The sequence below is a fragment of the Macrotis lagotis genome, chromosome 5 (assembly GCF_037893015.1).
Source record: "Macrotis lagotis isolate mMagLag1 chromosome 5, bilby.v1.9.chrom.fasta, whole genome shotgun sequence".
NCBI classification, from domain to species: Eukaryota; Metazoa; Chordata; class Mammalia; order Peramelemorphia; family Peramelidae; genus Macrotis; species Macrotis lagotis.
Genome location: NC_133662.1, coordinates 8,246,780 through 8,266,973, shown reverse-complemented (window position 1 = coordinate 8,266,973; position 20,194 = coordinate 8,246,780). Strand labels below are relative to the sequence as shown.

The 20,194-nt window shown below is 42.3% G+C and overlaps 1 protein-coding gene across 3 annotated transcripts in view; it reads right to left on the bottom strand.

Moving 5' to 3' along the window:
* The window catches only part of TNXB (tenascin XB), a 70,792-nt gene that overhangs the window by 18,914 nt on the left and 31,684 nt on the right, over nt 1-20,194 (bottom strand). For 2 of the 3 annotated variants that reach the window (XM_074236647.1, XM_074236649.1), the window contains 16 exons: nt 16,573-16,899; nt 15,750-16,076; nt 14,217-14,543; nt 13,335-13,661; nt 12,502-12,828; nt 11,679-12,005; nt 10,854-11,180; nt 10,045-10,371; nt 9,226-9,552; nt 8,403-8,729; nt 7,602-7,928; nt 6,794-7,120; nt 5,969-6,295; nt 5,138-5,464; nt 2,155-2,481; nt 1,358-1,684 (listed from right to left, as the gene is read on the bottom strand). In XM_074236647.1, the coding sequence (XP_074092748.1) occupies nt 1,358-1,684; nt 2,155-2,481; nt 5,138-5,464; nt 5,969-6,295; nt 6,794-7,120; nt 7,602-7,928; nt 8,403-8,729; nt 9,226-9,552; nt 10,045-10,371; nt 10,854-11,180; nt 11,679-12,005; nt 12,502-12,828; nt 13,335-13,661; nt 14,217-14,543; nt 15,750-16,076; nt 16,573-16,899 (5,232 nt within the window). The remainder of the gene's footprint in view (nt 1-1,357; nt 1,685-2,154; nt 2,482-5,137; nt 5,465-5,968; nt 6,296-6,793; nt 7,121-7,601; nt 7,929-8,402; nt 8,730-9,225; nt 9,553-10,044; nt 10,372-10,853; nt 11,181-11,678; nt 12,006-12,501; nt 12,829-13,334; nt 13,662-14,216; nt 14,544-15,749; nt 16,077-16,572; nt 16,900-20,194) is intronic. The other variant, XM_074236648.1, reaches the window with a different exon arrangement.

The following is a 20,194-nucleotide window of genomic DNA, read 5'->3' as shown; positions in this document are numbered from 1 at the left end:
GTTGGATTTGAACCCAGGTACTCCTGACTCCAAGCCTGGTGCTCTATTCACTGCGCCACCTAGCCACCCCTAAAGAGCCCTTTCTTAATGCAATCAGAATGGACTACTTTTGATATAGAGATATTAGTTATATATAGCTAAAAATCTCAGAGAGATTTTTAATAGAATGGGGGTCATTGCAAATGGAAAATAATCTGACTATGAATCATCTGAAGGGGCCAACCTTCATCACTTATCTATCATATTGATGGTGGGAACAGGGCCCACATGATGTCTGTCATGGAACTCATAGAGACTCATTTTATATTTGTAGTTGGGTTCCAAGCCAGAAATTGTGACTTTGTTCTTGTCCCCTTCAATGTGAACTATCTGGGGTCAATCACCCCTGGCCTTGTACTGAATTAAAAAGGAGTCAAAATCTCCCTGGGTAACAGTCCAGCAGAGTTGAAGAGAATATGGGTTGCCAAAGAAGTAGCTCTTTGGTGGGTTCTGGAGGCTCTGTAGCTGAAATTGTGTGAATTAGTCTCATCTACTACTTTATCTGAGAGGGAAGACACAAAGAAAGGTGGGGTAAATTCAGGGATTAATTAATTCCTGATCATTTGTTCTATAGTGCATGTGGAAATGGAGTATATATATCAGTAGGGAGAAATAACTTTCCCTATTCCCTTTTAGAAAGGCAAATTCTTAGATTATACAGGGGGAAAAACAAGAGTTATATGACAATTTCAATCTGATAAGTGCAAGAAGCATTTTTTTTTTTTAGTTTTTGCAAGGCAATGGGGTTAGGTGACTTGCCCAAGGTTACACAGCTATGTAATTATTAAATGTCTGAAGTCAAATTTGAACTCAGGTCCTCCTGACTCCAGGGCCAGTACTCTATCCACTGTGCAACCTAGGTGCCCCCAAGAAGAATTTCAACCAACCAAATAAGCCCAGAATTATCAGGCTGAGAAAGTGAATGATTGAGACAGTTAATATAGCAGAGTAGAACGCAAACTATTTCTACATAACAACCCAAAGAACCACTGAATCTGGGGAACTGACTAGAAGATGCACAAAGGCAATGCATATGGGGTAGAAGTAGAATGAACAAAGGGACAGGACAGAAGCAGAGCCCCATGCTAAGTTTAATCTTTAACAATTCTATTCAATGACCTAGTCCTTTTCCCATTCAGCTCCAGATCATTTGGTATTCTCATAAGATTGGTAGGAAGAAGCAAAATGGAAATTGTGACAACAGACAAGGGATGTGAGAAGATATTGGTCATATTTCAAAGGACTGAGGGGGCAGACCAATAGGAAGGAAATAGATTCTTACTGGAGTCCCACTCTTGACAATTCTATTGACCCTCACCAGTTTTGCCAGTGACGGAGACTGGGCCCATACGCTCTCCATCATGGAAACCATAGAGATTCAGCTTGTATCTGTGATCAGGCTGCAGCTCGGAGATTGTGACCTCATTCTGGGCTCTCCCAACATGCACCGTCTGGGGTCTCCCATCCCTGTCCTTGTACTGGATTGTGAAGGAATCAAACTCTCCCTGAGAGATGGTCCAGGAGAGCTTCAGGGAGTCTGGGGTGGCCTCTGTCACTGTCAGCTCCCCAAGTTCAGGCTTCTCTGTGGGCTCAGGAGCCTCAGTAGCTGGTGCTGTGGGAGCAGGGGTCTTTTCCTCATGTGGGGCTGTGAAGAGAAACACAAAAAAAGAGGATAAAGTGGACTTGGGGATTTCATTAAGTAATTGCCATCTTGCTGTTCTCTCTGCAGAAGTTGAAAAGAATTTCTACAACTCATGTGTAGATTTGATAGTCTACAATCAGTCACAGAATGGGCTTAAAGTCTTTACATTGGATCCTGAGGAGTACTGCATGATCAAAGGCAGTATCTGAGACAAAAGAACATTCAGAGCTCCCAAGATGGAGGTGAGAGTAGTCAGAAGATAAGCCTGAGTAAAGGAGAGAACAGTGGAGATTCTTTTCTCCCAAAATGTTTTCATTTTTCACTGAGGGCAAGAGAATAGTAGTGTGAAACCTCAGGTGAGGAATCAAACTTAGTAGGTTTCAAGGACTCAGAAAATGGAAACCGGAGGCCAACTCCAACAGGACACAAATAAATTCTCATTCTGAGTCTCTTCCTTACTGTCCCTCACTTACCAGTTTTGCCAACGACAGAGACTGGGCCCACACGTTCTCCATCATGGAAGCCATAGAGATTCATCTTGTATTTGTGGTTAGGTTCCAGTTTAGAGATAGTGACTTCATTTTGGTCTCTCCCAACTCGCACAATCTGGGGTCTCCCATCCCTATCTTTGTACTGTATTGCAAAGGAATCAAACTCTTCTTGGTTGATGGTCCAGGAGAGCTTCAAGGAGTCTGGGGTGGCCTCTGTCACTGTCAGCTCCCCAAGTTCAGGCTTCTTTGTGGGCTCAGGAGCCTCAGTGGCTAGTACTATGGGAGCAGGGGTCTCTTCTTCATGTGGAGCTGTGAGGAGAAATGCAAAAAGAGGATAAATTAGACTTGGGGATTTCACTGTCAATGACCTTCTGTTCCTCATCCAGGGTTAGAATCTCTACAGAAGTGAAAATGAATTGCTCTAGTCTTTATAAATCAGTTTGGTTTTGCAACAGATAAAATGTTGGACTTGAAATTGCAAAGACCTAAAGTCAAATCTTGCCTAGACATTTCAAACTTGAGCAAATCACCTAATATCTCTTAAATTTGTTTTCCCCTCTGTAAAATGGGGATGACAAATAGCACCTATCTCCCATGATTGCTGTGAAGAACTTTACAAACCTTAAAATGGTTTAACATCAGTCTCAGCAAGGCTTTAATTAGAATCTCCTGCATTGGTACCTGAGAAGTCCCATTTACTACATGGATTTTCTTTTTTTTTTCCTCTTTTTTTTTTCAAGGCAATGGGGTTAAAGGATTTGACCAACCTCACATAGCTAGGTAATTATTAAGTGCCTGAGGCTGAATTTGAACTCAGGTCCTCCTGACACCAGGGCCAGGTGCTCTGTCCACTGTGCCAGCTAGCTACCCCAACCACGTGGATTTTCTGCTCCCTCCCCCACTTTCTCATCTGAGGACTTTTGCTTCTTATTTTATTGGAAAAATAGAGATTATTCACCAAAACCTTCTTCTTCTTCCTTCCTCCTCAATACACATCGTCCATATGCATCTTCATCCTACCTTTCATGAAGAGGTAGTTCTTTTTCTCACCAAAGAGAACCATTTTACCTATACAGGTGATCATATTCCATCCCAGCTTCTCCAGGAGACTAGCTTCTCTATCATCCCCACTCTCTTACAAAACTTCACATCTCTCCTTGACTACTACTGCTTCCCTACGGTCTACAAACATGTCTGTTTGGGTTTTCCCATCTTCACAACTCTTTCACTTGATTCATCCATCTTTGTTATCATTACATATTTTTTTCTCACCTTTGTGGCTCAACTGTTGAGAAGGCCATCTACAACTTCCTTTTCTCTCCCTCTGTGTTTAACTCTTTACCCTCTGGCTTCCTACTTCCTTATTCAACTAAAACTACTCTCCCAAAATTACTTACTTCTTAATTGCTGAATCTAATGGCCTTTTCTCAATCCTCATCCCTCTTTACCTCTCTGAAGTCTCTGACACTGTTGATCACCCTTGTCTCTTTGATACTCTCTTCTCTCTAGATTTTCATGTACTTGTTTTCTTTCTAATCATCTGGTGTATCTTTCTTAACCCTCCTTCTATAGGAAGGAGTCACAACCACTGACAATGGATATCCCCCCAAGAATCTGTCTTGAGTCCTCTTTTCTTCTCCCTGTATACTATTTCACTTGATGATCTCATCAGACCCTCTGGATTCAATATTCTTTCTATATAGATGACTCTAAGATCTACTTTCCAACCCTAAACTTTCTCCTCACCTCCAATTTTGCACCTCCAATTGCCTATTAGATATAAGAAACCCATAGACATCTGGGAGAGCAGTCCCAAAAGCAGATACAAAGTTGAAATATTTTTGTCCTAAAACTCTTCTGTTTTCCTAACTTCCATATTACTGTTGAGGAAATCATTATCCTCTCAGTCATCTAGACCCAAAACTGAGAAACTATTCTTAACTATTCTCTCCTACTTCCCATATCCAATCAGTTGCCAAGGCCTGTTGATTTTTACCTTTTATCTTTGCTATATAACCCCTTCTCTCCTGTTGACACTTCAACTATTCTTATACAGGCATTTATCATTCTTTCTACATTATTAATAATAACCTGCTGTTTGATTTCTCTGATTCAAGTCTTTATCCATATAATCCACTATCTACTCAGCTAGCAAAGTCACATTCCTAAAGGACCTTCTTAAAGTCTGATTGTAGGTCTCTGGTGAATTAATAATAAAAAAAATGATAAAAAATGACTAGGGAGTCAGTCCAGTGACCCATTTATCATACTTGTTGTGCTAAAAAATCATATTCTCTCAATTAATAATTAATTACCACATCCTCCTCCTCCCCCTGCCTTCCTGCATTCTTGCTGTTCCTCCTATAAGATACTTCATCTCCCAACATTGGGCATTTTCACTGGTTTTGCCTCATGCATGGAATTTTCTTCCTTCTCATCCTTTCCTTCTGGTTTCCCTCAAGCCCCAGGTTAAACCCCATCTAATATAGGAAGGCTTTCTCAATCTCCCTTAAATCTAATGTGTTTTCTCTATTAATTATCTCCTATTTATCTGTCATACATGACTAAATTTGTATTTAGTTGTTTGTATGTCATCCCCATTAGATTGTGAACTTCTTCAGAAGAGGAATTAGTTTTTGTCTTTTTTAGTATCTTCATCACTTATAGAACAGTGCTGAGTATGTAGTGAAGGCTTGATAAATGCTTACTGATTGATTGACTGACCACCTGAACTCCCAGAATGAAACTGAGAGCAGTCCCAAAACACAGGTCTGAGTAGAGAAGAGAACAACGGAGGCTCTAGTTCTCCCATAATCTGCTTTCCTTTTATACTAAGTGCCAGAGAATCTGGAGAGCTTGACATTTTAGAAAGAAGAATCACAGAACTGGAGGTCAATTCCAATGGGACATAAACAGGCCTTCATTCTGAGTCTCATCCCTGATGATTCTATCATCTCTCACTTACCAGTTTTACCAGTGACAGAGATTGGGCCCACACGCTCTCCATCATGGAAACCATAGAGGCTCATCTTGTATCTGTGGTCAGGCTCCAACTCAAAGATAGTGATCTCATTCTGGTCTCCCTCAACTTGCACAATCTGGGGTCTCCCATCCCTGTCTTTGTATTGGATTGTGAAGGAATCAAACTCTCCCTGGGAGATGGTCCAGGAGAGCTTCAGGGAGTCTGAGGTAGCCTCTGTCACTGTCAGATCCCCAAGTTCAGGCTTCTCTGTGGAATCAGGATCCTTAGTAGCTGGAACTGTGGGAGCAGGTATCTCTTCCTTATGTGGAACTATGAAAGGGAGACATAGAGAAAGGGTAAATCAGCCTTGGGAAGGGCTTCATCAACAGTGGCTTCCTCTATCCCTCATATGAGCAGGGCACATTCATTTTTCAATTCTGTTTGGGGACTATAAGTAATTTCTTCATTTAATTCATATTCCAGGGAAGCCTTTACATTGTATTGCGGGGAAGTCATGCCTGGTCAGTGTATCAATATGAATTCTGAATAACTGAGCAAGCTCAGACTTCCAGAAGATGTAGAATAATGGGCCAGAGAATTCAGGACAAGAGATATAATCCCAGTATGGCACTATCTCTCCAGTGGTTTGATTCGTATCCTATTCATCTTCAGTGCATTTGCTATGCTCATTTAATAGATAGAAAAAGTAAAACAAGAAATGTGACCACAGACAAGGCATATGGGAAGCGGTGATAGGCATATTACAGACCAATGGGAAGGACATGGATTCTTACTGGAGTCTCATCCTTGACAATTGTGTAGTTCCTTACTTACCAGTTTTGCCAATGACAGAGACTGGGCCCACACGCTCTCCATCATGGAAACCGTAGAGATTCATCTTGTATCTGCGGTCAGGCTCCAGTTCAGAGATAGTGACCTCATTCTGGGCTCCCCCAACATGCACAGTCTGGGGTCTCCCATCCCTATCCTTGTACTGGATTGTAAAGGAATCAAACTCTCCCTGAGAGATGGTCCAGGAGAGCTTCAGGGAGTCTGGGGTGGCCTCTGTCACTGTTAGCTCTCCAAGTTCAGGCTTCTCTGTGGGCTCAGGAGTCTCAGTAGCTGGTACTGTGGGAGCAGGGGTCTCTTCCTCATGAGAGGCTGTGAGGAGAAACATAAAGAGGATAAAGTATACTTGGGGATTCATTAATAGTGACCCCCACTCCACTTTTCTTTCAAAAATTAAATGTCTGCAGAAGTCAAAAGGAGTTTCTTCATCTCAATTCTAGATCTGGTGATTTATATTCAGTCAAAGAATAGTCTTAATTAATTAAGTTTTTACATTGGAACTGAGAATTCCTACAATATCAAAGGCAATATCTGAGTCACAGGAACATCCAATGTTCCCAGGATGGAGGTGAGAGTAGTCAGAAGATAGTCCTGAACAGTGGAGCTTCTGGCTCTCCAAAAAACTGTTTTCATTTTTCACTGACTAGTAGAGAGTCAGTGGACTATGACATCCCAGGTGAGGAAGCAAATTGCTCTTAGCAGTTTCAAGAGCCCAGGACGTGGAGACAGGAAGCCAGCTCCAATGGGACACAAACAGACCTTCATTCTGAGCCTCATCCTTCCTTGATGATTCTATCATCTCTCACTTACCAGTTTTGCCAGTGACAGAGACTGGGCCCACACGCTCTCCATCATGGAAACCGTAGAGATTCATCTTATATCTGTGGTCAGCCTCCAGTTCAGAGATAGTGATCTCATTCTGGTCTCCCCCAACACGCACAATCTGGGGTCTCCCATCCCTGTCTTTGTACTGGATTGTGAAGGAATCAAACTCTCCCTGGGAGATGGTCCAGGAGAGCTTCAGGGAGTCTGGGGTGGCCTCTGTCACTGTTAGTTCCCCAAGTTCAGGCTTCTCTGTGGGCTCAGGAGCCTCAGTAGCTGGTACTGTGGGAGCAGGGGTCTCTTCCTCATGAGAGGCTGTGAGGAGAAACATAAAAAAAGGATAAAGTGTACTTGGGGATTCATTAATAGTGACCCCCCCACTTCACTTTTCTTTCAAAGATTAAATGTCTGCAGAAGTCCAAAGGAATTTCTCCATCTCAGTTTTAGATCAGTCAAAGAATAGTCTTAATTAATTAAGTTTTTACATTGGAACTGAGAATTCCTACAATATCAAAGGCAATGTCTGAGTCACATGAACATCCAGTGTTCTCAGGATAGAGGTGAGAGTAGTCAGAAGATAGCCCTGAACAGTGGAGCTACTGGCTCTCCCAAGAACTGTTTTCATTTTTCACTGACTAGTAGAGTCTGTGGACCATGACATCTCAGATGAGGAAGCAAATTGCTCTTAGCAGTTTCAAGAGCCCAGGACATGGAGACAGGAAGCCAGCTCCAATGGGACACAAACAGGCCTTCATTCTGAGCCTCATCCTTGATGATTCTATCATCTCTCACTTACCAGTTTTGCCAGTGACAGAGACTGGGCCCACACGCTCTCCATCATGGAAACCGTAGAGATTCATCTTATATCTGTGGTCAGGCTCCAGTTCAGAGATAGTGATCTCATTCTGGTCTCCCCCAACACGCACAATCTGGGGTCTCCCATCCCTGTCTTTGTACTGGATTGTGAAGGAATCAAACTCTCCCTGGGAGATGGTCCAGGAGAGCTTCAGGGAGTCTGGGGTGGCCTCTGTCACTGTTAGCTCCCCAAGTTCAGGCTTCTCTGTGGGCTCAGGAGCCTCAGTAGCTGGTACTGTGGGAGCAGGGGTCTCTTCCTCATGAGAGGCTGTGAGGAGAAACATAAAAAGAGGATAAAGTATACTTGGGGTTTCATTAATAATGACCCCCACTCCACTTTTCTTTCAAAGATTAAATGTCTGCAGAAGACCAAAGGAATTTCTCCATCTCAGTTTTAGATCTGGTGATTTATATTCAGTCAAAGAATAGTCTTAATTAATTAAGTTTTTACATTGGAACTGAGAATTCCTACAATATCAAAGGCAATATCTGAGTCACAGGAACATCCAGTGTTCCCAGGATGGAGGTGAGAGTAGTCAGAAGATAGCACTGAACAGTCGAGCTTCTGGCTCTCCCAAGAACGGTTTTCATTTTTCACTGACTAGTAGAGAGTCTATGGACTATGACATCTCAGATGAGGAAGCAAATTGCTCTTAGCAGTTTCAAGAGCCCAGGACATCGAGACAGGAAGCCAGCTCCAATGGGACACAAACAGGCCTTGATTCTATCATCTCTCACTTACCAGTTTTGCCAGTGACAGAGACTGGGCCCACACGCTCTCCATCATGGAAACCGTAGAGATTCATCTTGTATCTGCGGTCAGGCTCCAGTTCAGAGATAGTGACCTCATTCTGGTCTCCCCCAACACGCACAATCTGGGGTCTCCCATCCCTGTCTTTGTACTGGATTGTGAAGAAATCAAACTCTCCCTGGGAGATGGTCCAGGAGAGCTTCAGGGAGTCTGGGGTGGCCTCTGTCACTGTTAGCTCCCCAAGTTCAGGCTTCTCTGTGGGCTCAGGAGCCTCAGTAGCTGGTACTGTGGGAGCAGGGGTCTCTTCCTCATGAGAGGCTGTGAGGAGAAACATAAAATGAGGATAAAGTATACTTGGGGTTTCATTAATATTGACCCCCACTCCACTTTTCTTTCAAAGATTAAATGTCTGCAGAAGTCCAAAGGAATTTCTCCATCTCAGTTTTAGATCTGGTGATTTATATTCAGTCAAAGAATAGTCTTAATTAATTAAGTTTTTACATTGGAACTGAGAATTCCTACAATATCAAAGGCAATATCTGAGTCACAGGAACATCCAGTGTTCCCAGGATGGAGGTGAGAGTAGTCAGAAGATAGTCCTGAACAGTGAAGCTTCTGGCTCTCCCAAGAACTGTTTTCATTTTTCACTGGCTAGTAGAGAGTCAGTGGACTATGACATCCCAGGTGAGGAAGCAAATTGCTCTTAGCAGTTTCAAGAGCCCAGGACATGGAGACAGGAAGCCAGCTCCAATGGGACACAAACAGACCTTCATTCTGAGCCTCATCCTTGATGATTCTACCATCTCTCACTTACCAGTTTTGCCAATGACAGAGACTGGGCCCACACGCTCTCCATCATGGAAACCGTAGAGATTCATCTTGTATCTGTGATCAGGCTCCAGTTCAGAGATAGTGACCTCATTCTGGTCTCCCCCAACACGCACAATCTGGGGTCTTCCATCCCTGTCTTTGTACTGGATTGTGAAGGAATCAAACTCTCCCTGAGAGATGGTCCAGGAGAGCTTCAGGGAGTCTGGGGTGGCCTCTGTCACTGTTAGCTCCCCAAGTTCAGGCTTCTCTGTGGGCTCAGGAGCCTCAGTAGCTGGTACTGTGGGAGCAGGGGTCTCTTCCTCATGAGAGGCTGTGAGGAGAAACATAAAAAGAGGATAAAGTATTCTTGGGGTTTCATTAATAATGACCCCCACTCCACTTTTCTTTCAAAGATTAAATGTCTGCAGAAGTCCAAAGGAATTTCTCCTTCTCAGTTTTAGATCTGGTGATTTATATTCAGTCAAAGAATAGTCTTAATTAAGTTTTTACATTGGAACTGAGAATTCCTACAATATCAAAGGCAATGTCTGAGTCACATGAACATCCAGTGTTCCCAGGATGGAGGTGAGAGTAGTCAGAAGATAGCCCTGAACAGTGGAGCTTCTGGCTCTCCCAAGAACTGTTTTAATTTTTCACTGACTAGTAGAGAGTCAGTGGACTATGACATCCCAGGTAAGGAACCAAATTGCTCTTAGCAGTTTCAAGAGCCCAGGACATGGAGACAGGAAGCCAGCTCCAATGGGACACAAACAGACCTTCATTCTGAGCCTCATCCTTGATTATTCTATCATCTCTCACTTACCAGTTTTGCCAATGACAGAGACTGGGCCCACACGCTCTCCATCATGGAAACCATAGAGATTCATCTTGTATCTGTGATCAGGCTCCAGTTCAGAGATAGTGACCTCATTCTGGTCTCCCCCAACACGCACAATCTGGGGCCTCCCATCCCTGTCTTTGTACTGGATTGTGAAGGAATCAAACTCTCCCTGGGAGATGGTCCAGGAGAGCTTCAGGGAGTCTGGGGTGGCCTCTGTCACTGTTAGCTCCCCAAGTTCAGGCTTCTCTGTGGGCTCAGGAGCCTCAGTAGCTGGTACTGTGGGAGCAGGGGTCTCTTCCTCATGAGAGGCTGTGAGGAGAAACATAAAAAGAGGATAAAGTGTACTTGGGGTTTCATTAATAATGACCCCCACTCCACTTTTCTTTCAAAGATTAAATGTCTGCAGAAGTCCAAAGGAATTTCTCCATCTCAGTTTTAGATCAGTCAAAGAATAGTCTTAATTAATTAAGTTTTTATATTGGAACTGAGAATTCCTACAATATCAAAGGCAATGTCTGAGTCACATGAACATCCAGTGTTCCCAGAATGGAGGTGAGAGTAGTTCAGAAGATAGCCCTGAACAGTGGAGCTTCTGGCTCTCCCAAGAACTGTTTTCATTTTTCACTGACTAGTAGAGAGTCTGTGGACTATGACATCCCAGGTGAGGAAGCAAATTGCTCTTAGCAGTTTCAAGAGCCCAGGACATGGAGACAGGAAGCCAGCTCCAATGGGACACAAACAGGCCTTCATTCTGAGCCTCATCCTTGATGATTCTATCATCTCTCACTTACCAGTTTTGCCAGTGACAGAGACTGGGCCCACACGCTCTCCATCATGGAACCCGTAGAGATTCATCTTGTATCTGTGATCAGGCTCCAGTTCAGAGATAGTGACCTCATTCTGGTCTCCCCCAACACGCACAATCTGGGGTCTCCCATCCCTGTCCTTGTACTGGATTGTGAAGGAATCAAACTCTCCCTGAGAGATGGTCCAGGAGAGCTTCAGGGTGTCTGGGGTGGCCTCTGTCACTGTTAGCTCCCCAAGTTCAGGCTTCTCTGTGGGCTCAGGAGCCTCAGTAGCTGGTACTGTGGGAGCAGGGGTCTTTTCCTCTTGTGGGGCTGTGAGGAGAAACACAGAAAGAGGATTAATTGAACTTAAGGATTTCATTAATAGTGACCTCCACCCAATTCTTTTGCCAAGGATTTAATGTGCAGAAACTGAAAGAAATTTCTCCATGTCACATCTAGGTTTTGTGGTTTACAGTCAGTCACAGAATAATCTTAATTAAATGCTTTGCATTGGACTCAGAAGACTATATGATCAAGGGCAGTGTCTGAATTACATGAACATCTAGTGCTCATAGGATGGAAGTGAGAATAGTCAGAACACAAGCCTGAGCTAAGGAGAAAAGAATGTAGATTCTGGCTCTCCCAAGATCTGTTTACATTTTTCACCGAGTACTAGAGAATCTGTGGACTGTGACATCTCAAGTGAGGAATCAAATTGATCACAGTAGTTTCAAGGGCCCAGGACATGGAGACAGGAAGCCAGCTCCAGTGGGACACAAACAGGCCTTCATTCTGAGCCTCATCCTTGGTGATTCTATCATCTCTCACCAGTTTTACCAATGACAGAGACTGGGCCCACACGCTTTCCACTATGGAAACCATAGAGATTCATCTTGTATCTGTGGTCAGGCTCCAACTCAAAGATAGTAATCTCATTCTGGTCTCCCCCAACTCGCACAATCTGGGGTCTCCCATCCCTGTCTTTGTACTGGATTGTGAAGGAATCAAACTCTCCCTGGGAGATTATCCAGGAGAGCTTCAGGGAATCTGAGGTGGTTCCTGTCACTGTCAGATCCCCAAGTTCAGGCTTCTCTGTGGGATCAGGATCCTCAGTAGCTGGAATAGTGGGAATAGGTATCTCTTCCTCATGTGGGACTGTGAAATGGAAACATGGAGAAAGGGCACGTCAGCCTTAGGAAGGGCTTCATCAACTGTGGATTCCTCAATACTTCATGTGGGCAGGGCAAATTCATTCCTCAAGTGTGTTCAGGGGCTTTAAGGAATTTCCTTCATTTAATTCAAGTCATGCCTGGACAGTGTATCAACATGCATTCTGAATAACTGAGCAAGCTCAGACTTCCAGAAGATGTAGAATAATGGACCAGAGAAGTCAGGACAAGAGACATCATCCTAGTGTGGCACTATCTCTCCAGTAGTGTGATCCTTTTCCTACTGATATCCAGAACGTTTGTTATGCTCAATAAATAGGTAGGAAGAGCAAAATTGGAACTGTGGCCACAAAGAAAGCATATGGGAAGGGGTGATAGCTATACTGGCCATATTTCAAAGGACTTAGAGGGGCAGATCAATGGGAAGGAATTTGTTTCTTACTGGAGTCTCATCCTTGACAATTTTGTTGTTCCTCACTTACCAGTTTTGCCAATGACAGAGACTGGGCCCACACGCTCTCCATCATGGAAACCATAGAGATTCATCTTGTATCTGTGATCAGGCTCCAGTTCAGAGATAGTGACCTCATTCTGGTCTCCCCCAACATGCACAATCTGGGGTCTCCCATCCCTATCCTTGTACTGGATTGTGAAGGAATCAAACTCTCCCTGGGAGATGGTCCAGGAGAGCTTCAGGGAGTCTGGGGTGGCCTCTGTCACTGTTAGTTCCCCAATTTCAGGCTTCTCTGTGGGTTCAGGAACCTCAGTAGCTGGTACTGTGGGAGCAGGGGTCTTTTCCTCTTGTGAGGCTGTGAGGAGAAACACAGAAAGAGGATTAATTGGATTTGAGGATTTCATTAATGGTGACCTCCACCCAATTCTTTTGTCAAGGATTTAATGTCTGCAGAAACTGAAAGGAAATAATGTCTTCATCATATGTCTAGATGTTGTGGTTTACTATCAGTCACAGAATAGTCTTAATTAAAGTCTGTACATTGAACCCTGAAGAGTCCTACACCATCAAGGGCAGTATGTGAGTCACATGAACATCCAGTGCTCCCAGGATGGAGGTGAGAGTAGAAAGAAGAAGATAGGTCTAAGCAAAAGAGAAAATAGTGGAAATTCCCAAGAACTGTTTTCAGTTTTCACTGACTGCTGGAGAATCTGTGGACTGTGACATCTCAGGTGAGGAAGCAAATTGCTCTTAGTAGTTTCAAGAGCCCAGGACATGGAGACAAGAAGACAGCTCCAATGGGACACAAACAGACCTTCATTCTGAGCCTCATTCTTGATGATTCTATCATCTCTCACTTACCAGTTTTGCCAATGACAGAGACTGGGCCCACACGCTCTCCATCATGGAAACCGTAGAGATTCATCTTGTATCTGTGGTCAGGCTCCAACTCAAAGATATTGATCTCATTCTGGTCTCCCCCAACACGCACAATCTGGGGTCTCCCATCCCTGTCTTTGTACTGGATTGTGAAGGAATCAAACTCTCCCTCGGAGATGGTCCAGGAGAGCTTCAGGGAGTCTGGGGTGGCCTCTGTCACTGTCAGATCCCCAAGTTCAGGCTTCTCTGTGGGATCAGGATCCTCAGTATCTGGAACTGTAGGAGCAGGTATCTCTTCCTCATGTGGGACTGTGAAAGGGAAACATGGAGAAAGGGTAAATCAGCCTTAGGAAGGGCTTCATCAAAAGTGATTTCCTATGTCCCTCATGTGGGCAGGGTAAATTCATTCCTCAAATGTGTTCAGGGATTTTAAGGAATTTCCTTCATTTAATTTATAGGATGTACTCCAGGGAAGTCTTTTCATTGGACTATGGGAAGTCATGCCTGGTCAGTGTATCAACATTCATCAACATGTATCAGTATTCTGAATAACTGAGCAAGCTCAGACTTCCAGAAGATGTAGAATAATGGGCCAGAGAAGTCAGGAGAAGAGATATAATCCCAGTATGGCACTATCTCTCCAGTGGTTTGATCCTTTATCCTATTCATCTTCAGTGCATTTGTTATGCTCATTTAATAGGTAGGAAGAGCAAAATTGGAACTATGGCAACAGTCAAGGGATGTGAGAAGGGGTGATAGACATATTGACCATATTTCAAAGGATTTAGAAAGGCAAAAGCAATGGGAAGGACATTAATTCTTACTGGAGTCTCATTCTTGACAATTTTTTTGTTCCTTACTTACCAGTTTTGCCAATGACAGAGACTGGGCCTACACGCTCTCCATCATGGAAACCGTAGAGATTCATCTTGTATTTGCAGTCAGGTTGCAGCTCTGAGATAGTGATCTCATTCTGGTTTCCCTCAACTCGCACAATCTGGGGTCTTCCATCCCTGTTCTTGTACTGAATTGTGAACGAATCAAACTCTCCCTGGAAGATTGTCCAGGAGAGCTTTAGGGAGTCTGGGGTGGCCTCTGTCACTGTCAGTTCTCCAAGTTCAGGCTTCTTTGTGGGCTCAGGTGCCTCAGTGGCTGGTACTGTGGGAGCAGGGATCTCTTCCACATGAGGAGCTGTGAGAAGAAATGCAAAAAGAGGATAAATTAGACTTGGGAATTTCATTAATAGTGACCCCTATTCTACTCTTCTTTCAAGGATTTAATCTCTACAGAAATGAAAAGGAATTTCTCCATCTCAGGTCTAGATTTTTGTGGTCTACAGCCAGTCACAGAATAGTAAGAGTCCTATATGACTAAAGGCAGTGTCTGAGTCATGTGAACATCCAGTGCTCCCAGGATGGAGGTGAGAGTAGTTACAAAAAAGTAGCCCTGAAACTAAAACATTGTTGGTGCAGCTGTGAATTTATCCAGCCTTTCTGGATTGCAATTTGGGATTATGCCCAAAGCACAACAAAAATGTGCATATTCTTTGATCCAGCAATATCACTACTGGGTCTGTACCCAGAAGAGATTATGAAAAAAAGGGTAAAAACGTCACTTGTACAAATATATTCATAGCAGCCCTATTTGTGGTGGCAAAGAATTGGGAATTAAGTAAATGTCCTTCAATTGGGGAAATGTCTTAACCAACTGTGGTATATGTATATCGTGGGACACTACTGTTCCATTAGAAACCAGGAGGGATGGGAATTCAGGGAAGCATGGAAGGGTTTGCATGATCTGATGCTGAGCGAGATGAGCAGAAGCAGAAAAACATTGTACACCCGAACAGCAACAATCAGTGACAATTTGGGGCTATCTGTGATGGAGAATACACTCTGCATTCAAAGAAAGAATTGTGGAGTTTGAACAAAGATAAAAGACTATTCAATTTAGAAAAAAAAATTTACCTTATGTAATTTTGCTATCTCTTATACTTTATTTTTCTTCCTTAAGGATATTATTTCTCTCTCATCACATTCAACTTAGATCAATGTATACCATAGAAACAATTGTAAAAACTAACAGACTGCCTTCTGTGGGGGGTGGGGGAGGGAAGCAAGAATAGGGGAAAAAAATTGTAAAACTCAAAATAAAATATTTCTAAAAAAAAAAAAGATAGCCCTGAGCGGTGGAGCTTTTGGCTCTCCAAGATCTTTTTTTACATTTTCCACTGACTGCTACTGAATCTGTGGAGTGTGACATCTCAGCTGAGGAAGCAAACTGCTCTTAGTAGTTTCAAGGGCTCAGGTCATGGAGACAGGAAGTCAGTTCCAATGGGACAGAAACAGGCCTTCATTCTGAGCCTCATCCTTGATGATTCTGTTGCTTCTCACTTACCAGTTTTACCAATGACAGAGACTGGGCCCACACGCTCTCCATTATGGAAACCATAGAGATTCATCTTGTATCTGTGGTCAGACTCCAATTCAGAGATAGTGATCTCATTCTGGTCTCCCCCAACTCGTATAATCTGGGGTCTCCCATCCCTGTCCTTGTACTGGATTGTGAAGGAATCAAATTCTCTTTGGGAGATGGTCCAGAAGAGCTTCAGGGAGTCTGGGGTAGCTTCTATCACTGTCAGCTCCCCAAGTTCAGGCTTCTCTGTGGGCTCAGGAGCCTCAGTGGCTGGTACTGTGGGAGCAGGGGTCTCTTCCTCATGTAGGACTATGAGGAGAAACACAGAAAGGATAAATTGGCCTTGGGGATTTCATTAATAGTGACCCCCACCCAGTTCTTCTTTCAAGTTTTAATCTCTGCAATAATTGAAAGGAATTTCTCCATCTCATGTCTAAATTTTATGGCCTCTAGTCAGTCACAGAATTGTCTTAAAGTTTCTGCACTGCACTCTGAGGAGTCCTATGTGATCAAAAGCAAAGGGAGATACATGAATATTCAGGCTCCCAGGATGAAGGTGACAGTAGTCAGAAGAAGATAGGCCTGATCAAAGAAAACAATGGACATTCTGGCTCTCTCATGTTCTATTTTCCTTTTCCAGAGTACTAGAGAATCTGTGAATTGTGACATCTCAGGTGAGAAATCAAACTGATCATAGCAGTTACAAAGGTCCAGGACATGGAGATTAGGAGACCAACTCCAGTGGGACACAAACAGGCCCTCATTCTGAGCCTCATCCTTGATGATTCTATCATCTCTCACTTACCAGTTTTGCCAATGACAGAGACTGGGCCCACACGCTCTCCATCATGGAAACCGTAGAGATTCATCTTGTATCTGTGATCAGGCTCCAGTTCAGAGATAGTGACCTCATTCTGGTCTCCCCCAACATGCACAATCTGGGGTCTCCCATCCCTATCCTTGTACTGGATTGTGAAGGAATCAAATTCTCCCTGAGAGATGGTCCAAGAGAGCTTCAGGGAGTCTGGGGTGGCCTCTGTCACTGTTAGCTCCCCAATTTCAGGCTTCTCTGTGGGCTCAGGAGCCTCAGTAGCTGGTACTTTGGGAACAGGGGTCTCTTCCTCATGTGGAGCTGTGACAAAAAACACAGAAAAAGAATTGGGAATTTCATTGATAGTGACCCCTACCCCATTCATCTTTCAAGGATTTAATTTCTGCAGATGTCTAAAAGAATTTCTCCATCTATGTCTAGATTGCCCCATCTCATGTCTTTAGAAAGTCACAGAATAGTCTTAAATTTTTTATTTTGAACCCTGAGGAATCCTTCATGATCAAAAGCAGTGTCTAAGAAACATGAATATCCCAGAACTTCCAAGACAGAAGTGAGAATAGTCAGAAGAAGATAGGCTTGAGCAAAAGAGAGAACAGTAGAGTCTAGCTCTGACTCTCCCATGATCTGTTTTTATTTTTCACTCAATGCTTGAGAATCTATAAAGTTTAACAGCTTATGTGAGGATTCAAACTGGTCACAGTAGTTTCAAGGACGCAGAACGTGGAGACTCAGGAGACCAATCAACTACAATGGGACACAAACAGGTTCTCATTCTGAGCCTCATCCTTATGATTATTGGAGGCCAATGGAAGATTTTCATCCTTATGATTAGGTGTATTGGAGGCCAAAGGGAAATCTGCATGTGATAGTTCCTGCTAGAAATAGATAGAATAATGAAAATAAAGGATGAGAATAGAAATATTAGATCTATTTGCTTCTGTTTATTTGTCAAGGAAAACAATCTCTAAACTGAGAACAGACCAATAATGATTTCAAGTTAACTGAAACCCAGGAAAAGTATAGAAATGTTAAGAGAACATCTGACTTCTGACAGTGTCATCAGATCCTAAAGAATTATATATCCTTTTGAACCAAAAGAATTGGGTAGATGTGATGGAAGAGGAGAAGAGAGAAGAGAAGAAACTCTTGTCAGTGATATGTGAATAGTTACAAGGAAACCCAAGAAGTCTGAAGCACTGTCCTGATTTTGAACAAGTAAAAGGTCAGTGAAATTGGCTGATTCCTGAAAAAATTACAGATTGTAGTCTTAAAGGAATGGTTTATGAATATTGAGAAAGGAAAGCAAAGAACAAAACTAACTCTTTGATTTTTCATAAAGTTTTTAGACTGTTAATTTATAGGCAGTCATGCCTGAACTTTAGCAAGGCATTTGAATAAGATATTTCTTGGTATCAATGAGGGTATGGTAGAAAGATGAAGTCTAGATAATGGAGGATTCAGAACTTTATGAATGACCAAGCCCAAAGAATAGTAAGGTCAATCTAGGTGAGGTCTCCAGGAGAATGATTTAGACTTGTCCTTGGTCCTTTTGGGTTCACTGTTTCGCACTGTTTTCATCAGTAACTTGGATGATGAAATTGTTGACATGATCATCACATTTATAGGTGTTGCAATTGACAGATTCAGAATCCAAGGAATTTAGTGGGCTAGGATGATAAGCTACCAGGATGAAATTTAACAAAGACAAAGTTATATGCTTTTATTTAAAAGATAAATTGCCCAAAGAAGGGATGGGGAATGGCCAGGAAACAACATTGCATGGGGAAAAGATTTGGATATTTTCATGAACCACAAACTTGATCAGCAACTTCATGAATCAACAATGGAATTTGATTGACTAAAAAAGCTAATTTATTCCTACAATTACATTAGAAGAAGGGTAAGGTCCAGGTCCATTTATATTCTGCCCTGGTCAGACCATATCTAGATAATAGTGTTCGATTCTATGCACCACAGTTAAGCAAAATGAGTGACTAAACTAGAGGTATCCTGGGTTGTTTGACTGGGATGGTGAGAGAAGTGGAAAGGAGGTTATATGAGCTTAGTTCAAAGAACTAAGAATATTTATCTTGAAGAAGAAAAGATGTAGGAGGGACAGAATTGCCGTCTCAAGTGCCTGAAGGGTTTTCACACACTTAGACCCAGAAGGCAAAAATGAGAGAAATACATGGAAATTGTGAAAAAGGAAACAACCAGAGGGTCTAAAATGAAAAGGAATGGCCTTGAGAATCCCTAGAGGTTTTTATGGGAGAGTGAATTGTTGACTTGGTAGGTTTGATACAGATGTTTCAGGGATGAGTTAGATTGGATGACTGCCATGAGATTTGAGAATAGAATAGTTATTATATTATATAAATTGTTATTATATAAATCATATGTTTATACAGTGTTTTAAGGTTTGCAAAATGCTTTACAAATACTCTATCAGTTCAGCCTTACAATGATTCTGTCAGGAAGAAGCTATGTTTATCTCCATTTTACAGATGTGGAAACTAAGGCAGACAGAGGTTAAGAAATATGTCCAGGGTCATGCAGCTGATGCCAATATCTGATGTCAGATTTGAACCCAGGCCTTCCTGATTTGTTGTAAAAAGCTCTAATCACTCTACATGTATGGATGCTAATTAGTCATTGGTTATAATCTAGGGAAGTCTTTACATTGGATTGTAAGAAGTCATGGTTGTCCAGGATCTCATCAATCTGAATAATTTAGCAAGCTTAGCTCTCCCAGGTTGAAGAGTTTAGTAAGATAGAGAGTAGAGAGGAAAGTAGACAACATAGCAGTGAAGACTTCAGTTCTCTAGTAATCTGATTCTTTTTCCACTTAGTTCCAGACAATTTGTATTGTTTGTCATATAGGTAAGATGCACACTGTGGTCACAGAGGGGGGTCATGGGAAAAGATGATAAGTATACTGGGCATTGCAATTTTAAGAAACACATAGATATGAGGCCAATCACCAATGTGAAGTAAATCCTCAGTCTGAAAGTGATTCATTTCCATTCACTTACCTGTTAACAGCAATGACAAAGACTAGGCCCACACACTCTCCATCATGAAAACCATAGATATTTATCTTGTATCTGTGGTCAGGCTCCAGCTCAGTTATAGTGATCTCATTCTGGTCTCCCCCAACATGCATCATCTGCTCCTTCTTGGTCTCCATTAACTGATTCATTTTTCATATCATCCTCACTAACAATGCATTTACAGAAGGCTCTGTTCTAGACCCCCTTCTATTAGTTTTTACTTGGGGACCTCAATAACTCCCATGACTTTAATTATCATCCCTTTGTGGATGACTCTTAAATATATATATATATATATATATATATATATATATATATAAATATATATATATATATATATAAGAAGAGACACACACACAAACACAAACACAAACACAAATATAACATACTGAAAAAATTGTTAGATTTAAGTTAATGGAAATACTGCTGCACAATAGAAAATAAGAGAGGAATTTGGAAAGATTGCATGAAATGAGTAAAGTCATCAGAATCAAGAAAACAATACATGTAATGACCACAAAAATGTAAAAGAAAATATGCTGAAA